Source organism: Ambystoma mexicanum, chromosome 2p (assembly GCF_040938575.1).
Source record: "Ambystoma mexicanum isolate Mex_15411 chromosome 2p, UKY_AmexF1_1, whole genome shotgun sequence".
NCBI lineage: Eukaryota > Metazoa > Chordata > Amphibia > Caudata > Ambystomatidae > Ambystoma > Ambystoma mexicanum.
In genome coordinates this window covers 273,843,005-273,859,938 of record NC_090923.1, presented here as the reverse complement: position 1 = coordinate 273,859,938, position 16,934 = coordinate 273,843,005, and the positions used below count along the sequence as shown (strand labels likewise).

The 16,934-nt window shown below is 45.3% G+C and overlaps 1 protein-coding gene across 6 annotated transcripts in view; it reads left to right on the top strand.

Annotated features, from left to right (window-relative positions):
* Positions 1–16,675, top strand: part of LOC138566370 (inter-alpha-trypsin inhibitor heavy chain H4-like) — a 1,003,937-nt gene extending 987,262 nt beyond the window's left edge. For all 6 annotated transcript variants that reach the window (XR_011301923.1, XM_069643539.1, XM_069643537.1 and 3 more), the window contains one exon: positions 16,154–16,675. Coding sequence is in view for 5 of the 6 variants with exons in the window: in XM_069643539.1 (XP_069499640.1) it covers positions 16,154–16,235 (82 nt within the window). In the remaining variant the exon portion in view is untranslated. The remainder of the gene's footprint in view (positions 1–16,153) is intronic.
* Positions 16,676–16,934: the final 259 nt, after the last annotated feature.

Genomic DNA, 16,934 nt, shown 5'->3' with positions numbered 1-16,934 from the left:
TCCCTCCCCTCTCCCTTGCACTTTTCCCCTCCCTTTCTCCTTGTACTTCTCGTTCTCACACTTGCATGATCTGAATGACGGAAGGCCTTGTAAGATTGTTTGTCTTGTCCTCAGTGCTTTAAGTGGGGTAAGAAATTGAGGGGGGGCCCTCGTTTGGGGGCGTGGCATCCGCTGTGGGCATGGCCTAAAAGTGCACAAATCATAGTAGGGTGCGCAAACAAATATATAAATGTAGTAGAGCATTTATATATTTGTATGCGTACTAGTATGGTTTGTGTATTTTTAAAGACTTCTTTTATAAACATAGCAATGTTACATATTTCTATGTTTATAAAAGGTGGCTTGAAAGTGTACAAACCATAGTAAGTTACGCACACTTGTGTGCTTACCTTACTATGGTTTGTGTACTTTTCAAGCCACCTTTCATAAACATAGACATTTGTAACATATTTCTATGTTCATAAAAGATGGCTTGAAACGTACAAGCCATCTTTTATAAAGCGTTGAGGACGGACAAAACCCAAGGTGGTTTTGTCCGTCGACAAAGCTTTATAAAAGATGCCTTGAATTGTGTACATTTCAAGCCGTCTGTTATAAACGTAGAAATATTTCTACGTTTATAAAAGATGGCTTGAAACGTAAACATTTCAAGGCATCTTTTATAAAGATTTGCCAAAGGAGACAGGCACCTCGGGCTCAGTGATCGCTGCTCTGAGCAGAGATCACAGAGCCCGAGGCGTCTTTCACCCTCTGGGAACCCGCGGGCTCCGTGATGTAATCTACATATTAGATCATGGAGCCTGCAGGTTCACAGAGGGTCAGTGACCTGGCGAGGGCAAACAAAGGAACTGTAACTTCCCTGATGACCCCTCAGATGGGGGGTCATCGGGGAAGTTACAGTGACTGACAGAAGTGCCAGCCAGCCTCAGCGACGCTGTGGCTGGCTGGCACTTCTGTCCACTTGCCTAATGTTACACTGGCGCGCGCATCTCCCGTCGCGGCTGCGGCCGTGGCGGGATAATGTGTCCTGCCATGGCGTGGTGGGACCGGGGGCCCCGGCAGGGCCCCGGCTCAGCCCCACTTTTTGGAGACTGGCGGGGCCCGGCCCCGGCAGGCCCCGGGCCACTTAAAGCACTGCTTGTCCTCCCTCTATCTTCCCTCCCGTGTCTTGTCGCGCCTAGAAACACTTGTGTAGAGGCGCGTTATAAATTACTTATATCATATAATTTTATCACAGATTCCCAGAAAAATATACAATGCTCCAGTAAGAAACGACTAATCTGGCTGCACCGAAATGCCAGTCTAGCCAGGCAATTACACTTAGCAGGACTGCTTTATCAGAAATACCCAGTTATAAAAAAGTCATACCAAACTGAGGAATGACTAGACTGGCTGCACCAAAATGCCTCTCTAGCCACTAATACCACATACGATGCCTGCCAAGACTGGACATGGACAACCATTATGATTTGTCACACAATCATGCCCCCCCACAAACATCCCCTCTCCCTCCCACCCCTATCCCAACCTCCAAAATCAGCTCCTTGGGCCAGAATTACCTCCACGTCTCTCTTCCTTGTCCCAGTGCTTACATATGAGGCTCCTTCACTCATAGCTATGTACTGGGATGAGGAAGAGTGGGACTAGGAGTAATGAAGATTACAGGTTGCTAAGTCAGGCATTACCTCCATGTACCTCTACCTCATCCCAGTACTTGTTTATGAGGCAGAGTAAGTAGTGAAGTAGTGAAGGGCTAGGAGTAATGAAGATTACCAATAAGTAATAGTGGCATTAAACACATGTAGTGGTGCAACATCATTGAGTTGACTGGGATTCAGCACTCCTTACCCCAGAAATGTTGGGCTATGTTGACTCGACCTGGCTGACCTTCAGAGCAGTTGCCGGACAAAACAGGACAAAGATGTTAAACGGCACCTCGGTTTTGCTGTTAACCAGAGCCCAGCAATTACTAACATGAAGCATTTCACTGTTAGTACCTGCATTCAAATGCCAAATTTTTTAGGCATTTGAAATCGTGATGTGGGTTTAGTGCTTGCATGCCAGGGGAGTGATTGGAAGGGTAGCGAGGGAATAGGAGACCACTCAATTCTCGCAGCAGTCCTTAAGTGGGAGCTTTAAACCTTAAAAGAGAGATTTAACTGCTTGTAACATTGAAGCTGCACTAGAATAGTCTCATTAAAATATGTAAAGAAATTGGATTCCCCACACAAATAAGTTTGCCCCTGCTGCACCGTCCATCATGTTAGCGCCTCTCCCAACATTTGAAGGGTTAGCCCCCTCGAAATGTAGGTTTTGTTGCACTCCTGAACACAAGCACACACATCATTCACTATATACACACATGTACACCCAGCCAACCATACATTTAAGTGTGCGCCCTTTCACCATACAGGCACCATACAGGCACACACACCCAGGCAACCCTCCAAACATTTAAGTATGCACCCTCTCACCATACACTCACACAGACAGCCACCTATACATTTAAATTGCACCCTTTCACCATGCAAGCACACCCAGGCAGCCACCCATACATTTAAGTGTGCACCCTTTCACCATAAAGGCACACACACCCAGGCACCCACCCATACATTTAAGTGTGCACCCTTTCACCATACACTCACAAAGGCAGCCTCCTATACATTTAAGTGTGCACCCTTTCACCATACACTCACACACGCACCCATCATGGGGATAAGGGGAGCCCTATTACTTCAAAAACACATTGGGCCTCATTACACGGTAGGCGGTAACCATGGCGCTATTAATGCCATGCGCTATTAACGCCATGGTTGCCGCCGGTATTTTACTGTGTCCGCCTTGGTGGATGGCGGAATTACCGCCCTACTCCAAGGTGAGCGGGGGCGGTAATTCCCCATTCACCAAGGCACTTCCCCATTCCCATTTTTGCCCCCATAGGGCATAATGGGAATGGGGAAGGAGCTAATTACGGTACCGCAAATTGCGGTATTGTAATTAGCACCAAGGTCCCTTTGCGGGTCCCGTCCTTAACTCCTAGAAAAAACAGGCGTTAAGGGAGGACCCGCAAATGGACCTCGTAGTAAGGCGGTAAGGGTTTCCCGGTGCCCTTGCCCGTACCGGTAAACCCTTACCGCCTACCGTGTAATGAGGCCCATTGTTTCTTTTTTAAGTCACGTTGACTTCATAAAGAAATTATTTCCTTTAAGGACTGAACCATAAAGTAAATAATTTCTTTATGAATGCAGAGTGACTTCAAAAAGATACTGGAGGTCATTGTGACCCTGGCAGTAGCCGTGCTGGTAAATAGTCATGAATTTTCCGGTGCCCAGGAATGGGCAATTACCGGTGCATTACAGTCCCGGCGATCCCCGGCAATTACCCATTCCTGGGCGCTGGAAAATATTACTCCCCATTCCCATTTCAGTCTCATTGTACTCAATGAGAGTGGGGAGGCCGGATACACCTGTCGAGTTCTGCGCGCCGGTGCCGTTCCGCCCGCCAGGTCAGACATGGCGGCTGAAAGGCACCCGCTCGCAGAACTCATAGTTTGCCGGTCCAGAAACAACGGTACTGGCAAGCTTACCGGTACCGTTGTTTCCGGACCGGCAAACCCATAATCAGGCCCACTGTTTCTTTTATAAGTCATAGGGCCTCCCCACCCCATGACATAGAGGCCTCCAGCCTAGGGTCTTCCATTGCATGGGGTGGGAGAACCCTCAGACTCCAAAAAGAAAGTTTCTTTTTGTAGTCACTCTGCCTTCATAAAGACATTCGGGGTCATTCCAAGTTTGGAGGCAGCCATGCTGCTATTAGCACCATGGCTGCCTCCAAACTCGGGCCCGGGTCCGCTCAGTCGGAATGGGGACTTACCGAGACATTCCGACCTATGCATACCCAGTAAGTCCCCATTTTGAAAACCTTTCCCCATTCCCATTAGAGTCCCCCTTAGGGCTCAATTGGAATGGGAAAGGAGCTAATAACGAGTCCACAAATAGCGGGCCCGTTATTAGCTCCATGGTCCCTTAACGGGTCCCGCTAAGGACGGCTGGTCATACCAGCCGGTCCTGGTGGGACCCGCTAAGGGACCTCGGAATGTGGTGGTAGGGGGTTAACGGCACCGGCATCCTTACCGGTGCCGTTAACCCCCTACCGCCATACTCGGAATGACCCCAATGTCTTTATGAATGCAAAGTGAAATCAAAAAGAAGAAGCATATATTTTTTTCTTTTTTTTTCTCCAAGTGGGGCCCCCTCCCAGGACATATGCTGGTGGGGCCCCCCGCACTGCTGGGGATGCGGGGCCCCCGTTACGTCAGTGCCTTTTTCCAATAAGAGAGACAGTTCTAAATGTACTGCCATTGACTTGGCCCACACACTCCTTACTTACGGTAGCTGAACAAAACAAGTGTAGTGCAGCCACTAATCAATCCCCAGCTTTCAGAGATTGTGAGGTACACAAATGCCTACACCCAATAACGTTTTACAAAATGCCAGTAATGCCGCAAATTCAGGGTTCCAATGAAAAAGTAGATAATTGTCACAAACCCGATGAAATCCTGACAAATCAATGTGTTCCTGACAAATCTGACAGAAAGGACCTTCAAGGCCATGTACTTATATAAACTCAAATTCTTTTGGTGGATGCCATTGGTTAGAATAGTCTGAAATCTCAGATGGTCAGTGAGTCAGACTATTCCATAGAGAGAATATCAGAAAGTCCCATGCCTTATTTTCCTTCGTGAAGTCCATTCGACATCCAGCTGTAAAATGCTAAATACCACTATCCTGACAGGTTTTTGTTGATTTCAGCTGTGGTAATAATGCTAATCTATTATTTAACACCAGAATTGCAAGATGGTGCATATCTCTTAGATACTATCATGAAATATCAGATAAAATGCAACTTTGTAAGGTCTTCGTTCATTTCACTTGCCAGAAATAAGCTCAGCTTTGTTGAGTAACAATCTGTTGAAAGAAATTAAAATCTGATCAGTGAGTTGAGAAGTTGCACCATTTAGAGATGGAAAACAAGTCAGTTCTGAAGTATCTTGTCAAGACACTATGGGCCTCATTCCGAGGTCGGCGGGTTGCCACCGACCTACAAACATTGAATCTGCCGGCCGAGTTCCTGGTACTTCCAGGACATTACAATTCCCGGCGGAGTGGGAAGCCACGCAGCAGATTTGGTAACTCTCCATGCCCGTGGAGTCCCATAGGACTCCATAGAAGTGGGGAGACGGAAGCACAGGCACCATTGCTAACGGTGCCAGTGCTTCCGTGATGACTCTGCCTAGCAGGGCTGATGCGCCCGGCAGAGTCAGACCTGCCGGGCGCTACGCCCTTGCAGGCAGACTCATAGTGTGGCGGTCCAGAAACAAGGGTGCCTGTAAGCTTACCGGCACCCTTGTTTCCGGACCGCTATACTCAGAATGAGGACCTATATCTAATAATTGATCCAGTAATTCTGATTATTATATGATTCAAAGGATCAAGCGAATCTGAATTGGTGCCCTTTTCTAAATGTTTCATTTGACTCAACCAATCAGGATCAAAGATCCCAAGAAAATTCCAGGTGTTCTTACCCGGTATTTTCTTGTAATACCCATTTAGAATCTGCTGTGCCAAACTCAAAATCCTTAGAGGCTTGCACTGAGTCCACCCATCCTTGTCTCCCTTCACTGGCTCTTCATACATCCTGCAATCGTCCGGAGCCCCTCCTGCTCCTCTGGACTGACAGGGTGGGGTGGTCTGCTCCTCCTTCCGCCACCTGATCACCGCTCACTCCTCACAGTTTTGTAACGTTTGCTTTCTATGTGTGCAGCTTCCCCTCAGCTGTATCTGTTGCCAGGGGTTGGGAGTCCTGCCAGGGACTCTACCTCCCATGCCACACTGGATACTTTTCTGTTTTGTGGAATGTTGTCTTCTGCCATTTAACTTTGGGTGCCAACAGCCTTAGCAATCACTGGAGGTGGAATTCATGACCATTAGGTGCTCTAAGCAATCCTTTTGAGCCCATGCTTCACTCATGGTCATTAAGCCAGGCTTGCAGGCCCTGGACATGAATCCCATCTCCCACGGATGCTAAGGCATAAATAGATACGGAAATGGAAATGGAGTGGTTGCTTAGACTTCATTTAAGCAATAAGCACTCATTCTGGGGGCTTCATTGGCTGGTAACAGCCCGGGGTCCCAAGTTATTAACGCTGGGCTCGGGCGCACTTACAACCCGGGTGCTTATTGCTATTCGCAACCCGGGTTTTCAATTAGGAAACCCGAGGTGCTAACAGCAATGTATGTTGTTGGAATGAATGGGACACCTCACGGCGTCCCGTTCATTCAAACAAGATACTTACCCAAGATGGCCACCATGGAGCTGGAAGACAGGGTTCCATATGAAGGCCCTCTTGCTTTTCCATGATGGCCAACGAGGACACAGAGGTTTTCAGATTCCTTCCTACCCCTGCCCTACTTACCTGATTACTTTGGATGCACCTGAACTAATCAGGTAAGTGGGGCAGGTGTGGGAATGGATCTGAAAACCTTGAGGCAAGGGAGGGAAGATGGCAAGGGAAGCAGCCATTAGGCTGCTCGGAACACAGGCTGAGATCGTGGGATTCAGTATCCAAGCACCCTGATTGGTTGACTCCCCCGCCCCGGGTACTAATAGGGTTTGACGTGTATGGAATCATAATTTAAAACATTCAAACAATGGTTTCAATCACTCTGTCAATGTGAAAATGCTTCAGCTCCTCTTTCCTTCTTACTGTATAGAACATTGTGACCATTCCCTTATTCTCCTGTGCCACTTCTGGACAAATCTCAGAGGTTCAAGGGGTAACCCAGGGAAGGACATCTGAACATAGGAAAAAACACCAGACCAAAAATCTCCAGTTCACACAATTCTGCCAGTTTATACTCAAAAAAATGATGTAGCAAACATCATGAACGCCACCATAGCTAAACATCCCTGGATGCAAAAAAGGAAATGATACAATGGAACTTCTTTTCAGTCTGGCATAAGTATAGTAAGTAAGTGTATAAGTATATTTATTACACACCTTTAGTTTGGAATATCCAAACTGCTATAACATGTGAATTCCCCCTCCACTAATTACTGTTAACCACAAATGACTTGTACAGTGCTCAGGTGCATCCTAGTAAGGTTTGCCTACAGAATCCAAAATATAAATACGAAATACCCATAAAAGCAAATACAAATACTAAAACATTTGTATTGCCAGCTTACAACCCGACAAGGAGACAATGTGCGGCAACTATGAAGCCTTGATATCCTTTCTACATATCCATCATAAAAAAGGCAATTGTTTACATGGGGATCATTTCTACAAGTGCCAGACCCATCTTAGGGGCAAGAGGAGCAAAGTGAATGGAAAAATTGAGGTTGCTAGGAATTTCCCACCAAGGTGGTGGGAACAGAGGGGCAGGCAACACTAAACAGACTTTAAACACATCTTCATTAACTAAAGTAGTAACAGCTATATACAGATAAGTAATTCATGAAGGTGTATGAGGATCACTGAGGATAATAACACACCATTTTCAATAATAACTAACTAGAAAAACACTACACAAAACCCACCAAGAATAATCAAAGCTAGCACGACGCAGCACTCTAATTAATGAATCGAGGGTGTAAGTCAAGTAATAACCACAATGTTCTTCATGCAGTTATGTTCTTGGATGTGAAAAGGGATTAATGCAACCTAGCTTGTCTCTATGGACCAAAGATGGACCAAAGGGGCCGTTAGCAGTCAATAATACCTTTCTGGGGTCTTGGTGGTCCAGCAGGGCATAACTGATTATCGAGAGCATGCAAAAGGCAGCACTCAAAGGTCCTGGTGGTTCGAATGAGTTGAAAAGTTCTTGTTACAAGGCTAAAAGAAGTTCAACAATGACAACACCAGGATCCCAGCTGTCTTGGCTCTCACTGTGCTGCGAGTTCCAATCCAGGGGTTTAGGGGCAAGATGGGCCCTTGGTTTCATGCTCCCAAGCATGAGGGAGGCTGGCACACAACTACAGGGGTCCTTCAACATGGTACGCTCCTGGGCAATGCTGTGGCAGGCAGGAAGACATTTCTTCTTCCATCAGCAGCATTCCTATTCAATGGCGGAAGTACAAAGATGAATCAAAGAAGGAATGGAAGCCACTTTCTTTTAAAGACACAATCCCACTGGTGATTGGACTCAAGCTAGCCTGCTTTTGGGCTCCAATCCCCGTTCTGAGAATCAGTAGGCTTTGCCTCCTGACATCACACCCAAAGTGTGTTGTGCTACAGGAAGTGGATGAGACAGGAAGGAAGGATAGAAACAGACAGAAACAAGAGGGTAAACTCGTCCTCCAGGTGTAAATAGCTCCTTCTGTCTACAGTAACCCTGCCCCTTCCCTTCTCAATAGGATCAAAGGAAAAGCCTTTTGATATGAAGCACTCTGGTTTGAGGCCAAGTCCTTGCTTCCTGTTCCCAGGGATGCTTCCTTTGGAGGGCTTTCTTTCTGGAGAGAATGTTACCTGCCCTCACAAATGAACATAGATCGACAACCCCCAGGCTAAAGTCCTGCCAGCAGTGCCAAGGGCAGCCTGTCTGGGGAGAATGCACATAAACCTTTCACAGCTGTGCTGGACTCACAAGGCTGACGTGTGATATCACATTTCTGTGGCTGTAATAATTATGAGAAATATCATCCACCATTCAATATATCAGGTATGGCTTATATTTAAAGATTACTCTGCCATCAGGACTGTATCTTCATAATTATGGAGTTTTGGAACAGGGGTGCAAATCATAAATGCATTCCCTGCGCTGCAGAGACTTGAAATGGGCACCTGTAACCTCTGAACCTGTTTTGTGCAACTGGAGAGCTGGTAATGATGATAATGATGTGTTATTTATAAAGCGGTTTTGCCAAAGGGCTTTAAAAGAGAGTATATTGTAAGGAAGGCATTGTATCAAAGTAAGACAGACACAAGTGATCATAGTTCAAGGGTGTTTATTAAACTGTAAAAATGGGTGAGATAAATGTCTAATCCAAGCCTAAATCTAAATGAGAGCAAGCTACAACCATCAAATAATAATAATACAGTCCTAGTGGAGTCTAGTCAAATAAAAAGGGCCTCTACAAAGAAAAACCTATTGCCAATCCTTACCGCTATGCTACAAAAGAGTACGGGATAATGTTCACAAGAAAAGAAAGAAGTGATCACAAAATGATAAGTCAGGATATTATGGCTGGGGTCTCCCTTGCCCACGTTTTTAGCATGGAAAAAGGTGGGACTCTTCAGCACAGCACAATCCTGGGCTTCTCCGGCACGAGGTTACAGTTCCTTCTCTCAATATCAGGGCCTTCTATGACCAAGTCTCTTTCATGCAAAGTCTCTTGCATCAGAGGGCCTAATATGCCATTAAGAACAAAACAAATGTCCCTTCTGCTTATCTTCATGTCGGGTGATTACTCTACACCCGTGGCTCCCCCTCAGCCAGGCTCCAATCATTCTCTCAACGTTAGCCTCCCTCAGTCGGGCACAGACCAACCACTCACTGTGGTCATCCCTTAGTCGGGTTCATACTTGTCACAATGTAGTTAATTTAGCTTCTTCACAATGTAGGATTCACTTCCCTTAGCTTTTATCGTGTTGTCCCTCAGTCGGGTTCACTACTGCTTTTCAATCACAATCTCCTTATTTGTAATATTCAAAAGTCTCAATGTCTTTTCAAACAACCCTCTAGTTTTAGTTAGGTCCCCCTTCCCGGGCTCAGACCTTTCAAAGCACTTGCCAATTTTAAACAGAGACTTTCAAAGGGCGATCACCTGTCGCCGGGTCACTCTGTTAGCCTATGGTAAGTGCGGGCTTCACAAAATCACAGTTCATACTGCATTCCCCTCAGCCGGGCAACAACGCCCGTTTCACAATTCCCTCAGTCGGGTTCACAATTTCACAATCATCAAAACTTCTACAATGTGTCACAGGGCCTCATTACGACTCAGGCGGTAAGGGGTTTACGGCGGCGTAAACAGCGCCGACCCTTACCGCCTGAGTACGAGGTCCCTTAGCGCCATGGCGGATTTAACACCTGCTTTTAGCAGGTTTTTAAAATCCATGGCGCTAAGGGACCATGGAGTTAATTACGCCACCGTAATTTACGGTGGCGTAATTAACGCCTTCCCCACTCCCATTATGCCCTATGGGGCAAAAATGGGAATGGGGAAGGGTAAATGGGGATTGGGGACTTACCGCCCCGCCGACCTCAGAATGGGGCGGTAAGTCCGCCTACCACCATGGCGTAAACATAGTTTACGCCATGGTGGTAAAGTCACGGCCCAGGTGGTAACTTACCGCCTGGGTCGTAATGAGGCCAACAGACTTTCAATTGGACAAGGAGTTTGGCTAGGCCCTTGTATGACCACATTGACACTTCACGCCGGCCTTCCCTATGGCATCTTGGTACTTGTAGTTTCAATACTTCTGTAATTCCACATTCTCTTTGTTCAGGAGTGGGGTACCAGCTAGAGACCTTTGAATGAGCGCCCACGTGGTGCTGGACCACTCTATCTCTGGTACCAAGTTCGTTCACAAAAATACCTCTGTCTATTAATCGTCTTAATGTTGCCAATGCAACCTTGAGCCTGACACAGTTCGGTCCACTATCAGGTTCTTCTGACTCACCTGCTGTGCTGAACTTGTTGGCGTTTCTTTTGCTGCTGGGGTCGAGGACGGTACCACGATGGCAACCACGTCTCCCTGCCCTGGCTATCAGTGCGGGAGAGTTCCATGTACCACTGACATCCATCACACCATTCTCCAGCTGCGATTCCTGGTTTTATGTTTCCTTCATCAGAGGCTTTGCAGGTCTGGATTTAAAAGGGCAAGGGCAACTCTCTCCTTGATGTCCTTTTAGGTCTCGCTGCCTTTCTCCTCTGTTTGAACTACAGTCCCGAAATAGCTGTTTCCTCATGCCTTTGGCCTTGCTCAGAGTGTGCTCTCATGCTCTGCCTTTTATCCCTATGGGGAAGGGGAAGGGCAGTCAGGTGTGTGTCATTGTCAGCAATTGCCTGACACTCTGCCTGACCCTTGTGTTGGGACATGTCAGATAATCTGCTCTGGTATTAGTCCATTGTCTCTCATGGTGTGAGAACGGGTTTGTGTTGGAAAGGGGGGGGGGTAGAGTTTCTAAGTATCCGGCTGGGCAGGATGGGGAAAAGGTGTTATAAGGAAGGGGATACAGCATCTGACCCTTCGGTGTCCCACTTCCACTCCCCGAAGACCCCTCATCCAGGTGATCCTGCCGCACTGGGCAACCTCCAGGAACTGGATCCAATAGTGATGGCTGTGTCCTGGCCACCTGGATGAAAGATCCTCGGCGACTAGTGAGTGAGACACCCTCAGGAATCTCACACTACTTACATATAATATCAACCAACTGAAGTTGGTACTCATTTCTCGACCTTGGAAGTATGAAAGGCTAAATTGGCCTTGCCAGGATTCAAAACCTGCAACCCGCAGATCACGCACAGATCGCAGCAGCCACCGCTCAACTTGTTGAGCTATTTTACCAGCTAGGTACTGAATATCAGACTGCTGTTGCAGCAGGGCACAAGTGAGCACTATGCTTTTGAATGGAGCTTATAAAAGGGGAATCATATTAGCAGATTACCCTTTCAGAGATGGAATTACATGCATCATTTTATAAACTTTAATACAATTTAAAACGCCAGGGTTTCTACACCCTTGCTAGATGGCAGTTTCCCCACAGTTACTTTATTACTTAGTCTCTAAAATGGAGACAAATATTCACCAGCACATCAGGTCACAAATCTATGCCCAACTGGGGCTCAACCAGGTTGAATATTCTACACAGGCACTCTGGCTTTCTCCTGTAATCTGCGAAGAAGTAAAGCAAAAATTACAAAGTCCCAAGTCCCAATGCTGAGAAGGGGGTGGGGACTCCCCAGAGTTTGTGGTTGGGTTAGTGCTGTACAGCATCAGATGTACTTTCAAGTGCCTCACAGTAAACCACTCCTGGAAGTTCCCAAAGACCTCCAAGTGGTCCAAGCCACCAGAAGCTCCCAGTGAGGTTGCATCCTTTTTGGAAAGGCTCAGTGGCTTCTGATAATCATCAGGATGGTTCTTTTTCAAAGAGACTTTAAAGGCCCACCACTTTATGGATAACACTTGGTATCTAGGATTTGGTGAAGTTCCCAAATGACAGTAATGCTCTATCTTATTTTTTAGATACTCTGGGCCAGCATTATGCACAGCCTGATGGGTGACACAGCATGTCTTAAACTCAATCCGTGTCACCACTGGCAACTAGAGCAGGCGATGCAGAAAAGCTAATGAAGGGGTTAATCGCTGCACCATCAGTGCCAGTCTTGCTGCTGAATTCTGGAGCACTTGCATATGCTGGATCTGATATTTGGGTGGTCCCAAATATATCCTGTTACAGTAGTCTAGTGACCCCATTATAGTTGCTGCTACCAGTATTGTTCGACTGGCTAGGGGTAGCAAGGGAAACATTTTCCTCAAAACTTTGTTTTCCGAACCATGAGCTGCATATGGTGGAAATCTGCGACTCTTGCGGGCCAGTGGTCAGTAGCTTAACCCCAAGGCTTTTTACTGAAGCACAGGCCACAGGGCAATGACACAACAAGTCAGGCAAGTACTGTGAGTCCCAGAGGTTATCCACCTTTTGGGGCCTGAACACCAGGACCTCCGTTTTGCTTCCATTCAAGAGTTAGTCTGGCAGAATGAGTTTCACAGAAAGGCAAGCATGTCTTACAAGTTGTTCCTATCTCCCTTTTCCCATGGACAGGTGCGTTGAGTCATGGACCTTCAATTTTATAAATCATTTAGCAAGCAGTAGGTCTTTTATATCCCTTGAAACTAATACTAGGGGGACTCCTAGATAATCTGTACCAAACATTTACCACACTTTGACGTTACGTCCTCTTCTTCTAGGGCATAGTAAATATCTAATCCCTTATTCAAGGTAGTTAGCGACAGTCAGAGGAAGGTCTTCCCACCAAAAGCGAATTCTCCACCCTCTATCTTTTAAGGCTATCAGTCTATATTCTCTGTCCATAATCTCTGGTCTCGCAAAAACTGGCCAAACGGGAGGTTATCTTTCAAGGCTTGCAGGTGATAGCTCGAGTAAGCTAACAGAGAATTACGGTCTCTGGCTAGATTCATAACCCAAGGACTTTTTCCACATGTTTCACACTTCTTGCTTCTTAAGACCGGCATGTAATACACTGCGAGATCCACTCCAAAGCAAGCTTAGATCTGTTCAAGTTGTCCGCCATGGTAACATCATACAATGCAGGCATGCATAGATCCACGCCCATCTTTTGACGTATGCGAACACGCAATGCCCAAAACTAATATGGAGCCAATAGCCGGCTCCAACTAGTGTTTACACGTAGGTGCAGTGCTAGAGGCACAACAACTTGGATCCCTCAAGGTAAGAAATAATTAGGAACCCGGACTTGTCCTTGGACTTTACCGAGAGAGCGGTCCTGTTGACCCCTCCCCTTTCACTTCATTTCATTACAGATACAAAAGGAATAGGAAAATAAACCGGCCACATTCAGACACGCATACACACCACTTCACCATGTGCAAAAGGTAAGGGGACCAAAAAAGCCATGAACGGTTGATAAATGGGGCATATGTATTCAGTCACTTTTATTGTAGTCCTCTGTATCCCTGCACAGATAGAACGTGCAACGATTACTAATTGCTCGGCACGCCTGGCAGGTGACAGCTGCCTCCCAGAGCCACACTCACACATAGAGCGCTGGTAGGTGGCCTCGTGTTTTGATAACACCTTACGGGTCACTCCATTAAACACTTTTGAGCTGGCCCCATTGCCAATGATATATCTCTGGGGACTCTGGGCCTCTATTTCACCCCAGACCCTCTTTTTCCCCCCCTCTTTCCCAGACCTTTGTCCACCGCCGGGCATTAAAGAAGCCCTAGCCAGTGGACAGTGCTAAAGTTTAATGGCTAAGCAAATAATAAACACACAGACTGCCCATAAAAGGTTCCATGTGTTAATATCCCCGCAAAAATATCGCCATACAAAAATATCGCCATATTTTTGTGGCGATATTAAGGCATGGAACTTGCGGTGGACATCCCTGCAACTTCTGTATTATTTTAAGGGGAGCGGGGGACACCCCCTCAACCCCTGCTCTCAAAAACCCCAAATATTATCCCCAATAAAAAATATCGCCTATGGCCATTCCTGACGACCATATATACAGCAATATTTTTGTTGGGGAAAATATTTTGTGATACCCCCTAAAAACAGTCTGACAGAAGAAGAGTGTCTAGCAACTGAGAATTAACCTCAGTTTTGCTCTCTCTCTTTTTTCCCTAGAGGACAGAGGCAAAGCCTGATCCTCCATAGAGGACCTTTCACGGAGCAACGCCCAAGACAAACTACCTGATCTTGAAGAAGATGACCCTAAACGGAGTGGTCATCAAAACTGGTCGACCATAGGTTCATGAGTTTTCTCATGACCATGACGATGTTCCAAGTAGTCAAATTCAACACGTTAGAACAATAAATTGCCCTATTAGGATTTGTTGCTAGTAGGGGCTCCCATATTCTTTGTGGGTGTTTGATGTTTTAACTATCCAGTACTAGGTCTGTTGTTGGGTAGGTCTCGTCTTAATTAGTGATTAAACATTGTAGAGAAATTCCTACGAGAAGAAAACCTCCCATGCAAAATAATAAAACAGAGATATGATCTAATGCTAACATTCTATACGTATACCTGTACTGGTGTTTTTTTATTGCGTGTGATCAATGTCAATATTGTCTCTAGATGAGGGAAAGATTTCTTGCTATCCCTATTAGATAGGCGGCAAACCACCAGTCTTTCTAGGGAGGGCTTGTCCTGGCAAGGTCATTGTGTGCTTCTGAACAGGGACAGTCCTTTATGTGTGTTTTTGACAGTTATGTTGTGAATTATTCTCACCACAGATACATACTCCATTGGCAGTTCCTTTGTGCTAAAATATGTTGACCATAATGGGAGGAATGCAATAGAAGTGAATTACGCTTGTAGTGTTTGCCCTAGGAGTTTTTTGTATTTTGTAATACATCCATGCATCCATCCATCATTTTATTTCATAAATAGTTGTATTTTTTTTTTTTACCTTGATCTACCTTCTCTTTAAAAGTCAGCCCTTGTGCTTGATCACCTAAAGAATTGTTGGTATAGACCTTTTTTGTTGAGTGTAAAATGGTCAAAATTGTTTCACCAAATAATTTTTACTGCAGACAGGTAGATGGTGCATTGGGGTTAGTTGTATAGTAAGGGGCTGAGGGCATGCAAGGGGAAGGTGCAGGAGTCTCCCCTCACATTTTGCAGTTAAAACAATTTGTAAAAAAATCAATCGTTCGACCATAAAATGCGTTGTTCTTACATAGCTACAAACTGACTTAAGTTACATTAAGAAGCCACTGTTTTCTCTGCCCATGTAACTTTCAGCACGTGATTATGCCAAGATGGCTGAGTCAGGAGACATCTACCCCCAATCTATTCTCCCTCTGCTTAAAGTAATCTAGAAAATCATGAGGACTTTCAATAAACATTATATTATTATATTATTATTTTTATTATGGTATTTATTGAGCACGGACCTAGCTTCAAGGAGCAATGGAGCCCTTTACAGAGGTATACAACAGTATAATGCATAACAGAGCACTTTTCAGTAGTAACAGCAGAACAGATATACAGCGGGGGTAGGATACACAGGGGCACAGAGGAGAGGTACAGTTGTATCGGTGGCGAGGAGGAGAGGGGCAGACGGCATCTTGACAGTCAGGTGGCACGAGGGACGAAGTGATGTCCTAGGTGTTGAGGAGGAGCTAATATAATATATTATTTAGCTTGTGATACAATTGATTGCCAGTATTAATTTTATGCAATTCTATTATGGATAAAAGGGGTCTGATCTACAAAAAATGCTTCAAAATGGGAAAGTCCCATTGAGAACATTTTTGTATATTGGGCCCTAGGTGTTCTCTCACCCTCTTAATTGTAAAAAAAAATGTTTTACATACTGAGCTTAATATCCATCACATTGAAAGACAATTGACATTTTTTTATTCTTTGTTTATAGAATTTTGAAAAAAATCTACAATACAAATGCGGAAAGAGCAGACACCATCACCTGCTGGCTGGTCAATTTGAAGCATGACTGAAGATCAATGAAAATGAATCCTATAAAGCTGTTTCAGAGTCTCGGTCACATGTTTATGTATCTTAATTGGATACAAACTAGCATATGGAGATTGCCAAGGTGATACACATACACGTGCATGTGTTAGTAATTTCCTGCATTTGATAGTAGCATCATTATAATGTAGTGCTGCTCTTTAACACAACAAAACCTCTGATCAGAAAGCATTTGAGCGGGGGTGGGGCCAGGGGGAATGCAAAACATTTGTGAACTCTTGCAAATTTGGCAACAAGGAGTATCATGGAATGCAAACATTCAGCTGGCACTCAAAACGCAAGCAGTCTCATACTGCAGAGTAAATTGATAGGGGAGGAAATGCTATTGTAAAATGCATTCATTGGTATTCTGGAGGACTTATTAGTACTGGCTATAATGTGAATAAACTCAGAGAACAGAAATATACATGGACTGGTTTCATATGTGTATGTGTGAACAGGGGGTCCTTCTCCCAATTCCATCTGGCATCTATGAATTCTCATCCTTCAGGCACAGACATGAAAAATCAGATGTTTGGGAGCCTCAACATGTCTTTAATGACAGGACAAGCTCAAAAGCATTTTTGCCTCAAACACATTTTTATAGCCTTTCTGAGATTATGTAACACTTGTATGCTAATTAAGGCCTTGCCAAATGGTATACTTGGATAGGCCAATGTAGTCAG